The sequence below is a fragment of the Tyto alba genome, unplaced genomic scaffold, assembly GCF_018691265.1.
Source record: "Tyto alba isolate M040663 unplaced genomic scaffold, T.alba_DEE_v4.0 Super-Scaffold_42, whole genome shotgun sequence".
Classification (NCBI taxonomy): domain Eukaryota; kingdom Metazoa; phylum Chordata; class Aves; order Strigiformes; family Tytonidae; genus Tyto; species Tyto alba.
In genome coordinates this window covers 5,411,432-5,432,430 of record NW_024881318.1, presented here as the reverse complement: position 1 = coordinate 5,432,430, position 20,999 = coordinate 5,411,432, and the positions used below count along the sequence as shown (strand labels likewise).

The window sequence follows — 20,999 nt, the reverse complement described above, 5'->3', positions numbered from 1 at the left end:
TCCCCAGGCAAAGTGGCCCTCAGGAATCTAAAAATCCTTGGCCACACATGAGAAATTCAAGTCAGTGCATTTATGCGTACTGCCAGGAAGGAGCAGCTTCCTGGTATATATTCCTTTATATATATATATATATATATAAAAAAATATATATATATTTTTATTCCTCCAAAGAATAATCAGTAATAGGTTCTGGCAAAAAATCTTAGCAGCACCCCATCATATCTACCCCACCCTGGAGACACAACAAGGGTCCCATTTAATACCACCAGGCTGCAGGAGACACCTTTGAAAACAGATGGCCCTAAAATGCCTTTTCCTCTCAAGTGCTGTCACTCCCCTTCGTGCTAGGGAAGTGCCCATCAGCAGCCCCGAGTGCTCTGCTTTCCTGCAAACCAACTCCCCGGAGGGGAATTCCTCCCTCTCGCAGGCCCCATGGGTGAGAAATGGGGAAGGATGCTTCAACAGGGAGCAAGAACAGATCTGTCTGAACACCACCAAAGTGCCCAAGCACGCTGCGGCACCGGCCAGCACAACAGCCAGGCCGGGGAGACCGACGTGGGGCTCCTTCAACCGCAAAAGCCACGTCGAAAGGGAAGGGAGAAGGTGGCTTGTGGCAAAGGGGGGGGGACACACGGTGACTTCAGAAGGAAACAGGCACTCTGCCCCGGTCACAGGGTGCAAAACTCCATCGGACTGGGAGTAAGGGCAGCAGGAGACTGATGCCACTTGCTCTGAGGAGCAGGTCCTTCTGCAACGCTGCATCAGAGCGGGGCCAGAGGAGGCCACGGAGATGCTGGGGGGGCTGGAGCAGCTCCCCTGGGGGGCCGGGCTGAGAGAGTTGGGGGGGTTCAGCCTGGAGAAGAGAAGGCTCCGGGGAGCCCTTCGAGCGGCCTCCCAGGGCTTAAAGGGGGGGCAGGAGAGGTGGGGGGGGACTCTGGGTCAGGGGGTGGGGGTAGGACGAGGGGGGACAGTTTTACACTGAAAGAATTGAGATATAAATTAGATTTAAAGCAGCAATTCCTCCCTGTTTGGGGGGTGAGGCGCTGGCCCAGGGTGCCCAGAGCAGCTGTGGGTGCCCCCTCCCTGGAAGGGTTCAAGGCCAGGTTGGCTGGGGCTGGGAGCCCCCTGGGCTGGGGGAAGGGGGCCCTGCCCGGGGCAGGGGGGGGCACTGGGGGGGGGGGGGATTCGAGGTCCCTGCCCACCCAAACCAGTGTGCGGTTCCTGCCGCTGGCAGATGCTCACAGGTACTATCACGGGGAGTTTACCTTGCGGCTGCACTGAAGTAACCGAGGGGCGAGCTCCCGAGCAGGGCAGCAGGCTGTGCCTGTGCCCTCTGGAAGGCCACAAGTTGCTTTTTAAAGGCAGCGTGTAAAGCCAGAAATTAAGGGGAAACAAGATTTCCCTCCCCACCCCCTGTGAAGTCCCACAGCCACAGCCGGGCCGGGCCATGTTGTGTGAAGCACTGGGGAACCCCCCGGGGCGGGTGAGAGGGGGGACATCAGCCAGCCCCAGCTTCCACTGTCTGCTCCAAGTGACAACGGTGAAAACAGCAAAACGTTCAAGTTAATGGAAACAATTCTTTATTAAGTAACTTTTAATATCAGAAAAATAAAACTCTTATAATTCTCTTTACAGCAAATATATAATATCAGTGCTTTGGCCATCATAAGTTAAAGGCCCTTTATCATAAAATATATGGTTTTTAAACTTTACTCAAATTGAATTCATAATCCTTATGACCTCCCTACATATACATAACAAAAAGTGTAGTAAAATTAGCAAATACTAAACTATACTGATAGTTTATCATTCTTAGTTTGTGGTTTATAGAAATGGTACACGCACCTAATGTCTGTCGGTTCCTTGGCTTATTAGTTGCAGTGTACGATGCAATAAAGTACAAAATACATGCTTGGTGAACATTTGCTTGCATCTACAAGACTGCAGCTAGAGATTAGGTTTCAATACTGACATGTGACTATTCTACAAGCAATTATAGCATTAAAGTTATGCAGTACATAATATGCCATCAAGGCAACTCTTATACTGAAAATCGTAAAATAAAAACCATTATTTGTAAACCTTTATACGAAATGTAACTCTTCAAGTGGAAATAAAAAATAAAGTTTTCTGTATATTTATTAGTTCAATACACATATAATTTCTTTTTGTTATACTGAGAAAAAAGCTTTACCTCATCTTGGGAAAATAATGCTTCAAAAAAAATAGAAAAATCCACCAGAACTCCACTTTGTGTCTTTTTTTTTTTTGTTTTTGTTGTTTTAATATATGCCAGCACAGATTCGGGAACATACTGAGGATGAAAAAGCTAGAAACATCCACAGGTTGAAATGTAAGCAGCTCAACTGAAAGACTTTTTTTTTTTCCTTATGATTGGAAAGACAGTTTTGAAATGAAGTAAACTGATTGCAGGGCCACTATCACAGCTGCTGTCATGAATAATACAAGGGCACATATACAACTCCCACTTTTTCCTTTTCCTTACTAAAAATAAAATATCTTTATATATATGAGACAAATACGGATTGAACATAAAAACGCTTCACATTCTGAACTAGAAATATAATTTATGAACAGATTGATTGGCCTAATGAACGGAATGTCAGCATCCTCACTATCAAAGTATGTGCATCCCCAAGCCCTTACTGAAATGGGATGAAGCCAGACAGACTTTTCCACAGTAAGAAAAGGAGTGGGTAGGAATTCACAAATCAAGACTTTCCTGATCCCCTGAACAATATTTCCCCTAACAGGGCAGGCAAAATGAAGGTGTGTGTGGCAGTTTCTCCCCCTCCACACCTCACCATAATTTATTTACAGAACCTAACAATAACAGCATCCATTTCAATAAACCAAACTATGTTAAGGAAAAAAAAAAGGAAAAAAAAAAAAAAAAGTATTTGCGATGCTGAAGAATTAGGCATAAGTTGTCGCACAAAGCAAAAATAATTTCCCCAAACCTGTTTTTAAAAACTGGCAGTGTAAAGAAGGCAGCATTGGAAGTGTTGTTCGATATATTGATAATGCCACAAACCCTCCACAGCAGACAAGTACTTCTGCATTCAGGCGACGAGGTTCATTGCTGCCAGCACACAGAAGTCCAACACTTAACAGCGATCCTTTAGCAAGCCTGTAAAATTTGTTGTGTTTTTTTTTGTTGTTTGTTTGTTTCTTTTTCAGTTGTGTAACTGATGAAAACTTCCCCTTGCTGTGCCGTACCTTCATTCCAGATGTACGTGCCATCTGCTTACACTGAACTGGACAGAGACCACTTAGGTTTAGTGTTACCATAGCAGCCTTTTAAGAAAGTAGAAATTGATTAACAACCTCAGCCTAATTCAAAGAAAGCCCAACAGTCAGAATTCATTAGGAAGTTTCCTAGAAGGTACCATTATACCCATGTCTTTAAGAGTTTTGAAAGTCCATATATAATATTATCTCTATATATTTAAGAGTGAATTTGGATTGCCTGAGTAACAGCTGTCTGGCAAACGGGACACGATGGCGTTTCCTTTTCACAGATTTTGTTGGCACACTCCATGCAGAAGAGGTTGTGGCCGCAGGGCACCAGGGCCGCGATGACTTCCCTCTCGAAGCAGATGACGCAGTCGTGCTTCCGCCTGGACTCGGCGGGAGAGCTGGACGCGGAGCCGCCGTTGGATGAGGAGTAGCTGTTGGTACCGTTGGAGAAAGCAGGGATGTAGATGGGAAGGCCGGGTTGGTGGCCCACGCTAGGTGGGTCGCTCCTCGCTCTCCTCGCCAGCGGGTGATCCAGACTTTCCGAAAACGTGGGCGACAGGCGGGGAGTCGACGGCTGGCTCCCTCGGTACGGAGGCTTGGCGCTACCCGCCGCGTCGCTGCCGAAGCCAGCGAGTGGGTTTACGGGTTCAAAAGGGGTCCAAATGGTTTGGGATGGTGTTGGTAAGGAGTCGTACACAGGGGAGTCGACTGCGAGGTCTTCCGTGCCCACTGAAGGCACCGTTTCTCCGAACCAGAAGTTGCCTGTGCTGAACGGACTCGTTGGGCTGAAGTCAGCCAGTCTATTGCTTCCAAAGTAGGAATCTGTGGAGCCACTTCCCAAGGAGCTGGAGCTGTCGTTTCTATAATTGGAGATCATCCTGGTGCGGCTAGGAGGGGCAGGATTAGAAGCCAGCCACGCACACCCCAGCACGCCTCCTTCAAAGCTCACATCCGTACCGTTGTAGTGGAAGTCGTTCTCCTCGTTCAGCTCCACGTAGTTCCCGGTACGCATGGCTATGTGCATCTCGATCTCCTCGCGCGCCCGGTCCACGTTTTCGGGCATTCCTGTAACTTCGAAGATGGGCTCCTTGTCCCTGCTGGGAGTGACTATGTAGGTGTGGGTCTGCTGCTGAATTCTTTTGATTGTAGCTCCCTTCGGCCCCACCACTAGCCCAACTACACGGTAAGGCACCCTGACTTGGACTGTCGTCTGGCCCGGCAGGTTGGGGGTACATGGCAAGCCTCCCAGGGCAGGACTGTTCTTGTTGCGCGACGCTCTGATCATGGAGAAGTGTTCAGCAGCTGAGAGAATTTCCCTTTTCGCCATAGCTACATCCTCTTTTCGTCCAGTGACAACAAAGATGGGTTCCTCTCCACGAACGGGGGTCTTAATGTAAGTATTTGTCTTGGCCCTTAGTGCTTTTATTTTGCAACCTGTTTAAAAGGAAACACATGCGAGTTTAGCAAGGTATCTAAGTTTAGAAAGCCACAAGAAAGCCATCTATTTTAGGCTGTTTGAGAGTTTCAAGAAACCCAAGGGTGAAACCAGAAGCTGCCATTTTTATCTCTGCGAGCCACATTAGAGAAAGCAGTAACAACTTCTACCTATCATTTCCAAACAGATCTCTGACACTTACAGCCACAAACTATTTTAGCAACAATTCTCAGGCTGGTTTAGCCTGCCACCTCCTCAATTGCTATTAGGCTGTGAATAAACGTGGATGGCGTTTTCCTTCCAACAGCCACGTTCATGATTATCCCAGAAATACTGGTAGGTTTCAATTTTTTCCACGGACTAGGTATCCCTCAGTTATTTCTAAGATCCTGCAAAAGGAGTTTTACTCATACATACATGCTGATACACTGATATGCTTTCACTGACAAACATGCCCTAAAAGCCAATTAAACATTTACAAGTGAGAGAAGGGTCTGTATCATAACCTGTGCACGATATAGATAAAATTAGTGATTCACTCAGAACTTTTCATTTGACTCCCGTTATCAATAAGTGTTATTTAAGTCTTACTCTTCCCTGTGGGATGAAGGAGCAACTCCTTGAAATGTCAAGTAGGAGTTCAAGCAGTTTGTTGCATGCAAATAAGACTTACTATGTAATATTACATGCCTACATGGAATTTCTCTTGTTAACTGGGTAAATAGAGCCTGAAAGAGAAGCAAAAAGTTAATAGAGCGTTTGTCTTTGATTTTTGGGGACTGAATTATGAAGTTTGCTAGGTCACAGTGGCAGCGGGCTCTCTCCTAAGATGCTTAAGGCATTTTGGCATGGTGCTACAGAAGCACCATTTACCCATCACAGGACCAGAAAACCAGGCAATGCAAAATTAAGAGACACAAGTAGGTCCATGACACACAAGACAACCTACTGGATTCAGACTTAGCTGAATTTAGCCTATATTAAAACAAATTCAAAAGCACATCATACTACATGCCATTTCATAGCGAGCCCCATCTCGAAACAACTATAAGCAACATTTGCAGATCAAGTGTACTCGCAGAGTGAAACTTGTTCCCATTTTTCTCATTTATTATCTCCTAACTGTCTGGGTACAGTCTCTCAAAATAGCCTTCTGTCAGTCCTTCGAGCCCAAGATATCACTAGTGATAACAATTTTTGCAGTTAGAAAGTCAAAGATGCACTTTATTCAGGACTCTCTACCAAAAGAAGAAAAAGCAAATATGCAGATGCTGGTTGGAACAGAGGGAAGGAAAAGTTTCTTCTTGCAGGGCCCCTGCACAGAGCAAGGACAAAGGCTGAGCACAACAGCCCTTTGTTTCCAGGACACAGCTGGAGAGGAAGTTCATTATCTTCAACAGCTCGTCGGGAGGGCTCTTGGAGGCCCCACCTACACCTGAAAGTGCACAGAGGAGCACGGGAGGGAGGGAAGAGGCACAGGCAGAGCTGAGCAAAGGAGGGGATGCAGACCCCAGAGCCAAACTAGTACTTCAGCAAGAAGAGCAAGAATCTGCAGGAGAGAACAAACCCACAAGTCTCAACCTCCTGCTGCAGCCCACCAAGAAGGGCACTAGTGCTCTATTAGATAAGAAAGGGAAACCACAGGCATGAGATGCCTTATGGAAGTCGTGAAGCACGCATCCTTTGAAGCTGTGCCACTTCCCTGCTCGTAACAGACAGCAGCATCTCACTTTGGCATTTTGCCTTTACTCCCTCCATCTCTTTGTTTGCATTTCTCCCTGTAAGTGAATCTGCTCACCCACTCTGCTTCCCGTTCCTTCACAGTTACTCAGAAAAGACAGTGGGCTCAAACCCCAGACCCATGAGGATCCCTAAAATGGTGCCACTGAAGGTTTTATGCCAATCAAGCCCTCTTCACTGGAACACATAAAACCAAAGTCAGCCTCCTGATGTGTATCAATTATTCTCCAATTTACACAGATGACTTTCATTTCCTCCATTCCACCCAAGTATACGGCTTTATGTCCTAAAAATTACAGAGGCAGCATTTAAAGAATACTAGGAGCATCCAGCACAAGACATACACATATACCAACAGCTACATTACATACCACACTTCAGTGCCTACTTAATTCTAGATCCCAAAGTGCCTTACCAATTCGTATAGTTTTCATTTTAGACAAGGTTTTCCTGATGTTTTAGAAAGTCAAATCAAATTAGAAGTCTGTACCATCAGCTCCGTTCCCCATTTCAGCTGTGAACTGCAAGGTTGCTTTGCCGGAGTCACATTTACAAACCACGCTGGTGTGAAAAAAAAGCCTTCTTGCCTTTATTCTCAGGCTGCAGAATGGCACAGACAAAGGTGGGCAGAGTTTTTCTTTTAAGGTACGAGTCACATACCTAGAAAGCAGAGGCCAAACGCCGTCTCAACTCCCTGCAGTGACAGAACAAGACTTTTAAACATCAGAAAGCTGACTTCAGTGGAAAGCTGACTCCACAGATTGTCAAAGTCAGCTCTCAAACTTTACCTGAAAAGTTAGCAACAACTAAAGAAAGTCACCACATATGAAACCCAACAGTTCTGAATGAGTCAGTCAATACTTGCTGCAAGGTTTTGTCTGCAAGGAGTGCTGGAAAACCCCAACACAGACGGTCAAGTCAAAACACAAGCTCGGTAGCCCACTATACCACTCCAGCAGGATGATCTTTCTATTTGCTTTTGCTCAACTGCTCTGGCTTCTCACCCTCCTCCATTAGTCACCACCGAGGTGATGCTACGAGGCACGGGACAACTGACAGCATCCAGAGGCACTGCGGCCACAGTGACACGAGGCTGGCCAGCTATGAAGTCATGTGGCCAAGGGATGAATCAAGAAGTTTCCCAATCTCCTGAGCTTAGATACAGGAAAACAAAGGGGAAAAAAAAAAAAAAAAAAAATAAATACACCGGCCCACACTTTTGTAATAAACCCGCAGATCACTGTAATGAAGTTTCTGTACTACAATGATAAAAAGCCTGAAGATGGAACTTCTAGACTGAAAATTCAGTTTAATCAAACCTTTCAACTTAATTTTAGTTCCGGTGTGATAATGAAAGTCAATTCAACACAAGTTATGGACTTGGTTCAGCAACATAAGCATTCCTAAGCAGCACACTCAGCCATAAGTACATAGTGACATAGTTGCAGCAAAACCCTTTAGTTTTGCTTTCATTTAGGTAAAGATTTAGTACTTGCCTGCCCAGGCACCCAACAAGTTGCTGAGCCCATACCCCTGCAGGCAGCATTCACTCTGTGCTGGCTGATTTGTATCATTCTTCTCAAGCCTCCTCCCCATTTTTCCCTCAAGAGGATTATTTGACTAAACATTTTAAACACACTACAAACATTATACTCCCCAAGAAACTTAAGGGTAGCTCTGAAGGAACTGTTTACCTCATACAATACTAATTTTAAATGATCAAATACTTCCTTATTAAAAAGTGGTAATAGGAAAACAGATTATTTCCCCCCACCCTTGAAGTGAGAGTTCAGCCTAGCAGTCACAGCACCCGCAGTCCTCGCCCATCACACCAGCTTTCACCTTTCATCATCCCAAACAGGATGAGAGAGGTCAAACCCCGTCTCAGGCCATTCACTCCGCGAGGGAAACTCCCCAAGGGATCCAGGAGAGCCAAGCGACCGCAGTGGCAACCCCGTGCACGCCTGCTTCACACCGCGCCAGCCGGCCTGCTGCCGTCAGCCAAGAAACACCCAAAAAAATGCAAAGTGCAGCCTGTCAAAGCGGGGACATCTCGCACCCACCACGTTCCTCTGGCCGCTCTCGCCAAGCGCGGTAAAACTGGGGCTCAGGCACACAGCGGAGCCCAAACCTTCTTACCATCACATCTCTTTAACCCTGACTTCCCAATTAACATAGGGTGTTGGGGACCAAAAAAAAAAAAAAAAAAAAAAAAAAAAAAAGAGAAAAAAAAAAAAAAGGAAGTTTAGATAAATAGATGCCTGGAAGCTGGGTAAAAATTCACCGAGCAGCCCCCGTGAACCTCAATCAAATGACAATACCAGTTTTTTCTCCTTCCCTGCTCCTGACTAGTACCTAGTTAAGGGGATCAAAAGCAAGAACCTCCTGCAGCTATTTAGACACACAAATCCTGTGGGAAGACACCGGTACTGCCCGGGCTGCAAGAGCAGCAAGCAGGGTGAAGTTGCGTTAGCACAAACTCATCTCTTACACAGGAGGCAAGGCAAGCCTGGCATCCTCCAAATCAGCCCCAGAGCACCCGTGGGCGAAGGGGAGATCTCGGATTGGCCTCCACAGCTTGTTAGCACTAAGGAGAAAGCCGTAGTTCACAGGAATGTAATTTTCAGTAGCTTTGCCATTATCTGATGAAAGGCAATACTGTATTACAGTCTCCACTTGGAATACAGTCTTTAGCGCTCTGACCACAGCTTTAGTAATATGCTGACACCAACGGAGGATGTGGTGACAGAATAATTAGTCACACCAACCTGGAACCATGAGCTGTGAGTAGAGCTATGGCTAATTCCTTACCTAGGAAGCAAAGGCAGGGTCTGGGAAGTCCCTGCAGACCCGCAGGGGCTGGCACAGCATCGCCTGGTGTGCTGAGGAGAGGGCACTGCACAGGGATTTGTTTCCTGTGAACCTGCAACTGCTGCGTAAGTACACAGCTTTAAAGGTGGAGTTGCTAAGCTGGCACAGCCCTGATTTCATTCCTAGGTTGCCACAGGCTTTTAATTGGAAAGTGAGAACTCCTGCAGCTTAGGTAACAAAGGATTTGCAGAGACTGAAACACTGGATGTGCCTTAAGGCCAACGGCCTCGGGGGCTGCAGAGCGTTAACACTGCCCACCTGATTAACAAACAAAGAAAAATTAATCTACTTCATTAAGAATGACTGCTCCACCTATTTTTCAGAAGAGCTGTTTGTTCCCACTGGTGGTACAAGCTGTATTCTTTTGCTTAAACAGAGTGCTTCCCCTTAGTTGTGATATGGCTAAAAATATCTATCCAGTTTGTGACTATACAGTAGAAAACTGATATATGCCCTATTTATTACGCAGAGATGAAGCTGCATTGGGACAGAAAACAAAATCCTATTCTGAATTGTTTAATGGTTAAAATTCCTTAAGCAGGATGGCTACCCAAGAAAATGAAGACCAGAGTATTTTTGGCACTTCACTGGGTTATTAAAGTCATACAAAATACTACCTGTTGTCTGATCAGTTGATGGACTGACTCTGGTTAGTATTGCCTTTCACCTACGACCAATTAATTAATGTCATGCCTTGTTTTAATTCATGGACTGGGAAATTTCAACTCATGACATTTTTTTTTTTTTTTCAACTGGCTGTTGAACATAGTTAATTCGAGGAAGATGAAGAAAGTAATTTCTCTGCACTTGCAAAAGATGCTGATCTGCACAAAAACCTAGGCCTACATCCTCAGACAGCTATTTATCACCCCTTCGGCATTTTGATTTTAGAAATGAAGGCTATAAAAATATTGCTTTTAAGTTCTAAACAATTTTAAGAGACAGCCTAAACTAGGATAATAATTACCAAAAAGAAATTTTTGAAAGCAAGTTTTCATTTATTTTTATGCACCTTTCTCTTCAGCCACAGGTAAGCAGAGAGACACCTCATCACAGAACCCAGCATCCATCCTGAAGACAGGACCAGACCAACCATCAACAGCTTTAGCAGCTCCCATTAGCACTATATAGCACAGATAATAGTCTGATCACTATTTGGGTTAATTAGCTGGTAAGATTAGGGCTCCTGTGTGACAACTGGACATGATACACACCAGAGAGCTAACAAATATGAAGACACCAAGAGACAGGCGCAGCTTACAGCTGGGATTTGCTCAGGCTCATGGGGGAGGTCACTGGCAGGTCTGGAAACAGAAGATGACGGTCCCCAAAGGAGACACCAGCTAACTGCTTAAATGGGGACACGGATGCACACAGATTTTAAGCAACAGCCGTTTTGTTCACCTAACAAACCAAAGCAATGTCCTCCCTGGTGGTACCCAAGCAGCGGTTCCTTGGAGGTGGACACCTGAAACACACACACAGAGCTGTGACACTGATGTCCCCAGGCAAAGGCTTTTCCCCTCAGGCTACCCAAGCGCTAGTATGTGCTCCTGCCCCTCAGCAAGTTCTACTTTTCAGATTAATTTTTTCATTTATCACAGTAGGGATGCTTCATCAGAACCCATGAAGCAGAGCTGCTCAAATTTGCAATCCCAAATTCGATACTGGTATTGTTAAAACCCTAAACCTGGGAACAAAGTTCTGGCTCTCTGGTCTGGAGTGTGGCTGTATTAATGGTTTCAGGCAATGACTGTACCTCAGAAGTGCTGTACACAGGCAATAACCATCTTTCACTTCTAAAGCAGCACTACAGTAAGCAATGCTACAAGTAAATTAATGAGTAGCATAGAGGGGAAAGCAAAAAAGCTGACATCCACTACCATAGTTATTCCAAGAGAAGGAACGATGACATACAAGTCTTTCAAGAAAAATAAAAATTAGAGCATTTTCTACCAAAAACATTTTTCCCTGCCTCCTGTCCCCCTCATTAACTTACCGCTGCAATCACAGGCTTTTAGTTATGTGGCAGTTACCAAACCCCTGTGCCTGCCTGTGGAACATTTCAATGACTCACGCTATATATAGCAACTGAGACTGCTCCCATTATAATTCTATCATGCTTACCCATTCCTGAGGAGCAACTGACCGCTTATTTCACTTTGCATTTTTCACATGTACGAACGCTAAGATGACAACATGACTTTTCTACTTGTCATCGTTCAGCTAGAACCGGAGAAGGGTTTTTTAGATGAGATACTTTCCACACCAGCATTTCAAACTTGAGGTACCAGAAAGGTACCAAGAAGGACAACCCGGAGATCTCAAGTACCTTAACCAAGAGCCAAGGAATGACAGTCAACCACTTGGTTGTGCCAGGCCACAGAGAGCAGGACTGTGTTTGGCTCTATTGCTGCCAAGCTAATGGATTGGAAAGGCTCCCCTCTTTAAGAGTCCCTGATGATGCTGAGAAAGCTTCCCAAGGGAAGGCTGCTCACGAGCTCTCAGGGACACTTCCCTCTTCCAGAAAACAAAAGTCCTGGTTCAAGAACTGTGTACAAACTCTTCATTAAAGATTTCTTAGGTATGTATCAATTTATCAATCAATTTCTGTATCAATCCAGTACAGAATTAAGTAGTCAGCCTGCACAGTTTCCTTCTGCATGTCAGGCTGGGACAATCTATCACATCAGCAATCTCACAGGCAGAGGAATACTCCAATTCCCAAGACAGATGGCAACTCAGTAAACAAGTTACACGCAGCAAAAGAGCCAGAGGGCAGCAACTTGTATTATTAATTACTTGCCCTACTGCAGCACCAGGACTACGGTAGCAGCTGCTGAGCAAAATTATTATAAAGATACAGTAGTAGAAAATAAGAGAGGGAGTATGTCCAATAAGTAAAATAGCTATAGGAAAAAAGCTGTTTTCATCAAGAACACTGATCTAGTGCATGAAACAGATCTGTGTGAGCAACAGTGGGGGGAAACCTGACGTGCACAAGGAGGATATTGAAAGGGACCACCATTCACCATGCCACACAGCATGCTAAGATGGCCAATAAAAGGAACATTGCAAAAAAACATGCAAATCTTCACCTACGCCAAACCCCTGATCCAAAAATGCTGCTGGAGCTGTGTTTTTATACACAAAATTCCACAGTATGTTGTCAAATGTAAAATGGACTAGAAGGTAAAAAGTAAGAGATACTGTGTCTTTGTTCAAAGGAGCAGCAGAGAACTTGGTGCAGACCGCAGAATTACTGACTCACACCAGTGAAGGAAACTGAGATCTCAGACGCTGGCAAGATCTCATGAACCTAAAGGAATACCTGAAAGAGAGAGAAAAGTAAAGACATTCTTAAAGAGTAACTGAAATTGGAAACAAATGCTTGATTTAGAGCTTTCTGACCTTTTCTTTTGATTAAATAAAAATGTTCTAGTGCTCAGCAGCCTTTTTTTTTTTTTTTTTTTTTTGTTACAGCAAGTTTGCAACCCTATCCCTCTTAAATATTTTGCCTGCAAGGGGGAATTGGCCCTGTGGGGTGGAGGTATTGCATCAAAAACAAATTTAAGATCTTTGAGATCCAACACTTTGTTTAGAACAGAGTTTCTCTTCCAGAAATTCAGACCACAGTGTACTAAAAGAGAGGGTAACAAGGGCTAAGATAGGGAAACACACATCTGCTGACTTTACTAACAGCTTAAAAAAAAATTCATCACCCTTTTCTCATGCCATGGAAAAGTTAATCCAGTGCAGTTCAGAAGCACATTAATCAGGATTTCTTTTGTATGTGTATGTTAGAAACTAAAAAAAACCCCACCATACTCTTTCAGAACACATCAATTCTATAAGAAAAACAAAAGGACCAGAGGATAAGAAATTAGCATTTTACCTCACAAGATTTTTATGATTTTAATTTCAGCTTCAACCAAAAATCTTACCTATGTGGGTATTAACATATGAATACCAGAAGTGAAAATCTACAGAATTTCTGGCACAAAGAAAAATCTCCTGAGTGTGCACTGCCTTTGGTGTGCTTCCCACCCAACAAGTCAGACCAGCAGCATTTACGACTGAGAATTCATGATCCCAGCTGGAGAACCTGCACCCTTCTGACTCTCTGCAACTTGAGTTGGATCTCTGCATAGCCCAAATGACAAACAGCAGAACTGAAATAATGTTTGTTACACAGTACCAGAGCAATAGGCCACAGAAACTTCAGCAGTGATTTCAGACTGTGCCAGGCCACGGTGTGCTCACGTGTTTCAGTTCCTGGAGTTCCAGGCTCTAAAAGTGATGAGTCTTCAAACTTGTCAGAAAAATAGCTTTTATATCGGATTTCAAAGCAGCTCAAATTTTATTTCAGTCTTTAGAACAAGCCATTTAATAACCTGCCTGTTATAGAGGATGCGAAAAAAAAAAAAAAAATCTGAAGGGTAACTGTCTTTTCAGCTTTCACTTAAAAAGTTAGCTGAACCTGTGGTCTTTGTTGTCTGTGGCAATCAACTGACAGAGATATGTGATGACTTCAGTCATGCAAATTAAGTTTATTCTTGAAAGTGGAAATCTTAAGCAACCAGTTTAAAAAAAAATATGCAATTCAGACTAGTTAGCTATGCTTATGCTGACTACTTCTTACAGGTCAGCAATTAATAATCAGCCAAGGTTATGTAAGTATTATCAGTAATGAAGTAACATCATCACAACAGACAAAACCAGATATACAGTCCTTTTTGAAAGGATGATAATTGCCCTGCCACAGGACATCTATACACTGTACTCAGCTAACACAAGTATTCACTCCAGCATTGTTTTAGCACTGTTTCCACTCCCCAAGAGTGATAGCCATTGCTTTTATTTGGCTGTTCAGCTACACTAGATAGTTATCAGCTACTATCAGAATTATTTTTTTTGTGTCAAGTTACAGGACGATTTTAAGCAAAGAAGTATTTTGCTCAAGAGCCCACATTCAAAAATCAAAGAGCAAAAAGTAGTCCAGGATCATTAAATACGCATAAAAATGTTATTTGAGTTGCAAGGCCATCTCATGCAAAGCAGATTTGTCATTATTGATTTAATCAGTGAAATGGGATGATATCATTCCTCCTCCTCTTACTCATCTGGGGTTTGGAGACTGCCCTGACCATTTCAACCTCTGCAGCCATCATCCAAACTATTCTTGCTGAAGAAAGAGAAGTATCAGACTTAAGTATCAGAGTTAAGTAGCTCCAACTCGAGTGATGTCTTAGGGAGAAAAAACACTACTGTCAGATTTATCGAGGATATAAACACTTGGAAAAATCACATTACTTGGACAGTCACAACACTGGAATGCATTAGCAAATATATTCCAGCAATCATTATCTGAAGACAGTTAATACACTCAGGGATGAAGCATCTCTCCACAGGACTGGATTCTGCCCCTTCCAGCATCTTTCACATTTTCTGTTCATGTCTTTAGACACCACCCCTCTGTTTTGCATTATTCAAAAGAGCTTTTAGTGTTTAAACATGCCTTTTTTTTTTTTTTATGTAAAGAAAGTAGCAGGGGGCACTGAAGACTCCAGTTACACTTGTCAAATCCTTCTCAAGGCCCACCAGACCATGGCAGAATTGCCACAGAAGGTCACCATCACCAGCTTTACATATAAGAAACAGTTTTCAGGCAATCCACAACTGACTTTTACAAGTCCTTCATGTGATTTAAAAGATTAAAACAAAACCTCCGAAGTCAGCTCTCCAGAAGTTTTTTTAAGTCTGGATACATGCTTATATAATTTTGGGTATACGCCCTAAGCCAGCATTTCTTAGGCAAACAAGGTCACCTCCTTGGCAATGCAGCTTTCTTACCACCACTTCTCAAGATCACTTTCTCCAACTTTTTTTTTTTTTTTTCCTCTTTTTAAAGTCAGTGCAACTCTGTGCGTTCAGGATTTTTAGCCTCTGACAGCAAAGGAAGTCACTTCTCTGATCAGCATGATGACTGGCCAACTTACCAAAGGTAGGACTTAACAGCTAGAACAGCTAGTCCAAATTCATACAGGAAGCCTGTACAATGCCATGAATGGAATCTAGTTTTCCTGGCTCCCAGTCACATGCCTTAACAAGAATAAAAGGATACAAATATCTTTGCCTTTGTTGTTCACCTTTGAGATTCTTCCACTTCAAAGACCATAAAGAATTATATTACACTACCCCAACCAGTATCTGTCAGCATCATTTCTGAGGGGCAAGGAGAATAAGAAAATGTTGAGAACATTTAAGATTTAAAAAACCACCACCACTACCAAAAAAAAAAAAAAAGTACAAAACCCCATCAGGTTTCAGAAATACTACAGGACTTTTTTTTTTTAAAACAAGTAACACCTACTATTCATTAAAAGAAAATCTTACTTAAGCCTTTTCCAGTGATGTAAAAGCTTCCATTACCATTAAACTACTGTCACAGTAACCCAGCAGCCTCCAACGTATTTTCACAAGAAAACCATCAACCACAAAGTACGATTCAGGCACTCCAACACCTTCTGTAGCTGTGACATCTCACATCTGTGCACAGCTACCAGCACAGATTCGACGAGCACAGCTACCCACGTGGGACCCTGCAACACAGCGACCCAGAGCAGGGCTGTGGGATGGGAGCGCCACTTTACTGCCTGAAGGGCTACTTTTATTCCTGAAATTTGCACATAACTGGGGGGGGAAAAAAAAAAAAAAAAAAAAAAAAAAAAAAAGAGAGTTTAATGCAAGCACTGTAAGGTTTCTGTTTGTTTACAGCTCTCTTAGGAATCATGGGGTCCTTCGGCCTGATAAACAGTGAGTGCCTGGAAATTCTCGTCCTCTGTGCAAAAAAATTAAATTTGGATTAAAAAATACCATGGAACTCCAGTTATCATTATTCTTTCAGTTAGGGGGTTAGGCCTTACAATAAAACATGCTTTCAGACACAGCAGTGAGGCCTCCAGCAAAGCCTAAATCAAACTCAGCATTCCTGGTATTTCAGAGCTCATGTTTTCAGGCTGCAGACATTTCAAGTTCTTTTTATACCTCACAAAGACAGCAATAGGAAGAATATAAACTTAACCTTCGTGAAAATCCATCAGAAGTAACATTCCAATTGCATCAACCTTACATAATTAGATATTAAAGTACTGCAGCACAGAGAAGTCTGGCATAAAACTTAAGCTGATTTCGTTTGAGATAACGCAACCAGCTGGTTACAATGTGTGCTTGGAAGAGAATGTGCAGCATTTTCATTTTTAGAGAGAGCAGAAGGATGGGCGAAGGATGCAGCTCCTGCCGGGCTTGCTCGAGGCAGACCAGGCTGCTCGAGGGCTGATGACACTTTGCTGGGCTGGAGCACCGACACATGCAACGCAGGGAGGGGAGAGAGCAAGAGCCTCCAGCCCATGCAATGAGCCCACACAGCTCTGGGCCGTCAGAGACACAAGCACTAGCATTTCTAAGAAAATTGACAAACACCAAGTGGCACCAATACAACTTACATAAGTCAGCCTCTAAGCATAAGTCTCCCTTGAATGAGAATTCTGAAGGGCCTCCTTACGCAAAGCTTTCATGCAAGTATATTTGGTAACAGTTTTTTTAGCTCTCCTTCTGCTCCTTCCTCTTTTGTAGCCCTAATTCTTTTTAGGATACAATCCCTCCCCACCGAAGCCAAATATTTTATCACGAGCCAAACAGTGTGACATCAGATAAGAAATAAAAGCAGAAGCAGCAAACGAACTCTTCAGGAACATTGATCCTGCTTTTATGCAAACTCCATTATCTTGTTTTTAAGTGACCCAAAGTACTGAAAAATATACTACAAAGAACAATCCTGATCTAGTGGGGAGTTAACATGGCAGTCTAATCTGCTTTTGAAGCCCAGTAGTTTGTATTTCTCTTTTAGAGGACTGTAGCAATAACCGTTTTCAGTTTTGTCTTCCATGCCCCCCTGCCTAACATCCCCAGTAATACGAGTAAAGTCTTAAGACATCCAAACACTATTTCTTAGAAAAGATATTTTCTGCTTGAGCAGAATGGACTCGTCTGCATCAGAGGAAGCTACCTGCCAATTTTTGCAGCGCGGCCTTTGATTCTCCTTTGACACACCTAGCAGAAACCCCACCCCTGACTGCTAAAAGACAAAAATAAATGTAGGAAGAGAAAACCAAAGTCTGCCTAAGCATCGGTGCTCCGTGGGCATTTTTTCCATACCACATTGGTTTAGACTGATTTTACCATTTCTTCCATACTTAAGAAAAACAAAAAAGAAACAAAAGCCACATTGATATAGAGAGACCAGAGAGCATAACTGCTCATTATCAGAGTCGATCAGCAAACAAGACACACCGCCCCCAGACCAATAAAGAACAACACAGAAAGGGAAGAGGAAGAGACCAGCAACTTCACTGTCTGCATTTCCAGACCTCCACTTGACACTGCTCAGCCCTTCTCCTGATACATAAAAACTGCTTTCAAAATCAGGTTCACCGCCAGAAGGCTGCTGTCTTTCTAACTCCTCCAAGCACCGCTCCCCCAAGACATGAAAGCCCAGCAAAAAGCACGACATCACCGGTATGACCTTATCCTAACGGCGTTAAGAGACCCATGCAGCGTAGAAATAGCGATCAACAGGAAGCCACAACCTGAGCAGAAAGACAAGGGCTTTCACACAGAAGAGAGCTGCACGTGGCTCCTTTCTCCATCTCACCCGCTCCCGAGGTCCCACTTTGTCTCGGCCAGCGCTGCGGAAAGCTGTAGGAAAGCTGTCAGCCCATACCCTGCTCTGCAAGGCAAGCAAGTTAAAGCCTTTCACCTGAAAGTCTTTGGGAAGCACGATCCAAAGTTCCTACGGCAGGACCCAGCTTCTGACCGAAGACCACAAGCCGAGCATCATCGATGGCCAAAGCCTGCGCTAGCACCTACCTGCACACGGCCAGGCTGCACCCCGTGTTTCACAGATCAAATTAACACCAACAGAGGGGCTGAGCAAACCCCCAATTAACATGGGGGGTCTGAGCGAACCCCCAACTAACAGCAACCGAGGAGCTGAGCAAACCCCAAATTAACACGGAGGGTCTGAGCGAACCCCCAATGAACACCAACCGAGGGTCTGAGAGAACCCCCAATTAACACCAACCGAGGGTCTGAGAGAGAACCCCCAATTAACACCAACCGAGGGTCTGAGAGAGAACCCCCAATTAACACCAACCGAGGGTCTGAGAGAGAACCCCCAATTAACACCAACCGAGGGTCTGAGAGAGAACCCCCAATTAACACCAACCGAGGGTCTGAGAGAGAACCCCCAATTAACACCAACTGAGGGTCTGAGTGAACTCCCAATTGACATGTAGGGTCTGAGCAAACCCCCAAATTAACACGGAGGGTCTGAGCGAACCCCCAATGAACACCAACCGAGGGTCTGAGCGAACCCCCAATTAACACCAACCGAGGGTCTGAGCGAACCCCCAATTAACACCAACCGAGGGTCTGAGAGAGAACCCCCAATTAACACCAACCGAGGGTCTGAGAGAGAACCCCCAATTAACACCAACTGAGGGTCTGAGTGAACTCCCAATTGACATGTAGGGTCTGAGCAAACCCCCAAATTAACACGGAGGGTCTGAGCGAACCCCCAATGAACACCAACCGAGGGTCTGAGAGAACCCCCAATTAACACCAACCGAGGGTCTGAGCAAACCCCCAATTAACACCAACCGAGGGTCTGAGAGAGAACCCCCAATTAACACCAACCGAGGGTCTGAGAGAGAACCCCCAATTAACACCAACCGAGGGTCTGAGAGAGAACCCCCAATTAACACCAACCGAGGGTCTGAGAGAGAACCCCCAATTAACACCAACCGAGGGTCTGAGCAAACCCCCAATTAACACCAACCGAGGGTCTGAGAGAGAACCCCCAATTAACACCAACCGAGGGTCTGAGAGAGAACCCCCAATTAACACCAACCGAGGGTCTGAGAGAGAACCCCCAATTAACACCAACCGAGGGTTTGAGTGAACTCCCAATTGACATGTAGGGTCTGAGCAAACCCCCAAATTAACACCAACCGAGGGGGTGAGAGAACCCCAAATTAACATGGAGGGTCTGAGTGAACCCCCAATGAACACCACCCGAGTGGCTGAGAGAACCCCCAAATTAACACCCACCGAGGGGCTGAGTGAACCCCCAATTAACACCAACCGAGGGGCTGAGAGAACCCCCAATTAACACCAACCGAGGGGCTGAGAGAACCCCCAATTAACACCAACCGAGGATCTGAGCAAACCCCAAATTAACATGGACAGTCTGAGTGAACCCCCAATGAAAATTACCCGAGGGGCTGAGAAACCCCCCAAATTAACATGGAGGGTCTGAGTGAACCCCCAATTAACACCAACCAAAGGTCTGAGAGAACCCCAAATTAACACCAACCAAAGGTCTGAGAGAACCCCAAATTAACACCAACCGAGGGGCTGAGAAAACCCCAAATTAACATGGAGGGTCCGAGCGAACCCCAATTAACACCACCCATGGGGCTGAGCGAGCCCAGCGCTCGCTCTCACCTTCTCAAGGGGGGCCGGCCCGGTGCCGGCACCCCGAGCCCCGGCGGGAAAGCCGTGGTTTGGGGAGCGGGGGGGAGGCAGGCCCCAGGGGGGCACGCAGCCGCTCCCGAGGCGAGGGGCTCCACCGCCCGGCACCCCACGGGCGGGGCGCGGCCTGCCACGAACGCGCAGGGAAGGGGCGGCAGGCCCGAGGCCAGGCCGAGGGGCACCTCCGCCCGCGTCCCGTGTCCGTCCCCCCCCCAACACCGCCGCGCGTGTCCCGGCGCCCCGCTCCCCCACTCACCCTGCCGCCCCACGATCTCGGCCACATGCTCGGAGCTGGGGACGGGCACGCACTCGGTGGTGTTGACGCTCTTTCGGCGGAGCAGCCCCGCTGGCTCCCCGTTCAGGCCCGCCGCCGGCCCCGGCCCCGGCCCCCCCCCCCGCCCCGCCGCCGCCGCCGCCGCCGCCGCCGTAGGCGTGGGACAGCATCGCCGCCATCATGCCCTGCGGATCGCCCGCCCCGCCGAGCGCTCCCGCCGCCGCCGCCTCCTGCACATCGAAGGCGGGCGAGAGCAGGACGGAGCCCAGCGGCGGCAGCAGCGGGAGCGGCTGGGAGGGCGAGGAGGACGAGGAGAGCAGCAGCAGCGCGGCCGGGTCCTCCTCCTCCTCCTCCTCCTCCCCTGCCAGCAGCTCCTCCTCCAGGTGCCCCTCGTCCCCCGCCGCCGCCTCCTCCTCCTCCTCCTCCTCCTCCTCCTCCGCCCCGCCAGGCCCCGGCTCTCCGGGGGGGTCTGGCGGCGCCGCCAAACCCGCCCGCCGCCGAGCCGCCCCTCCCAGGCCGCGGTGGCGGAGGCCGAGGCCGGAGAGGCGCTGCTGGAGCAGCAGCAGCGGCGGCGGCGGCGGGTCCGGGGGGAGCCGCGGAGGCTCGGCGGGCTCGCCGGCGGGGTAGGCCGCCACGGCTCTGACGGTCGGCATGGAGGGGTGACGGGGAGGGAGGGGAGCGGCGGCAGCGGGCCGAGCCGGGCCAAACCGGACTTAGCGGCCTGGGGCCACCATGCCGCGAGTGGCAGCGGGGGCGGCTCAGCGAGCCTCCCGTCCCATGGCGGCTGCCGCGGGCGGCGGCGGCGGCGGATCGAGAGGAGGGCGG

At 46.4% G+C, this 20,999-nt stretch overlaps 1 protein-coding gene and 1 long non-coding RNA gene across 4 annotated transcripts in view; one reads left to right on the top strand and one right to left on the bottom strand.

Annotated features, from left to right (window-relative positions):
* Window positions 1-1,557: 1,557 nt before the first annotated feature.
* On the bottom strand, window positions 1,558-20,995 carry MEX3C (mex-3 RNA binding family member C). The gene is made up of 3 exons (XM_042804623.1): window positions 20,305-20,995; window positions 20,157-20,273; window positions 1,558-4,695 (listed from the first exon to the last, which is right to left on the bottom strand). The coding sequence occupies exons 1-3, from the start codon at window positions 20,825-20,827 to the stop codon at window positions 3,470-3,472; spliced, it is 1,866 nt and encodes a 621-aa protein (XP_042660557.1). The 5' UTR covers window positions 20,828-20,995; the 3' UTR covers window positions 1,558-3,469.
* LOC116965871 overlaps window positions 20,701-20,999 on the top strand; it is a 95,465-nt gene continuing 95,166 nt past the window's right edge. For all 3 annotated transcript variants that reach the window (XR_006166669.1, XR_006166668.1, XR_006166667.1), the window contains exon 1: window positions 20,701-20,797. This is a non-coding gene — a long non-coding RNA (uncharacterized LOC116965871). The remainder of the gene's footprint in view (window positions 20,798-20,999) is intronic.

Bases quoted from the DNA above. Each gene is read 5' to 3' on its own strand.
- MEX3C (XM_042804623.1), bottom strand. From the start codon at position 20,827: ATGCCGACCGTCAGAGCCGTGGCGGCCTACCCCGCCGGCGAGCCCGCC. The intron at 20,274-20,304 runs GCGGGGCGGGGG...CGGGGCCGGGGC, and splicing joins CGGCGGCGGCGGCGGCGGCG to CGGCGGCGGGCCTGAACGGG. The intron at 4,696-20,156 runs GTGAGTGGGGGA...CCTTTTAAACAG, and splicing joins CGAGATCGTGGGGCGGCAGG to GTTGCAAAATAAAAGCACTA.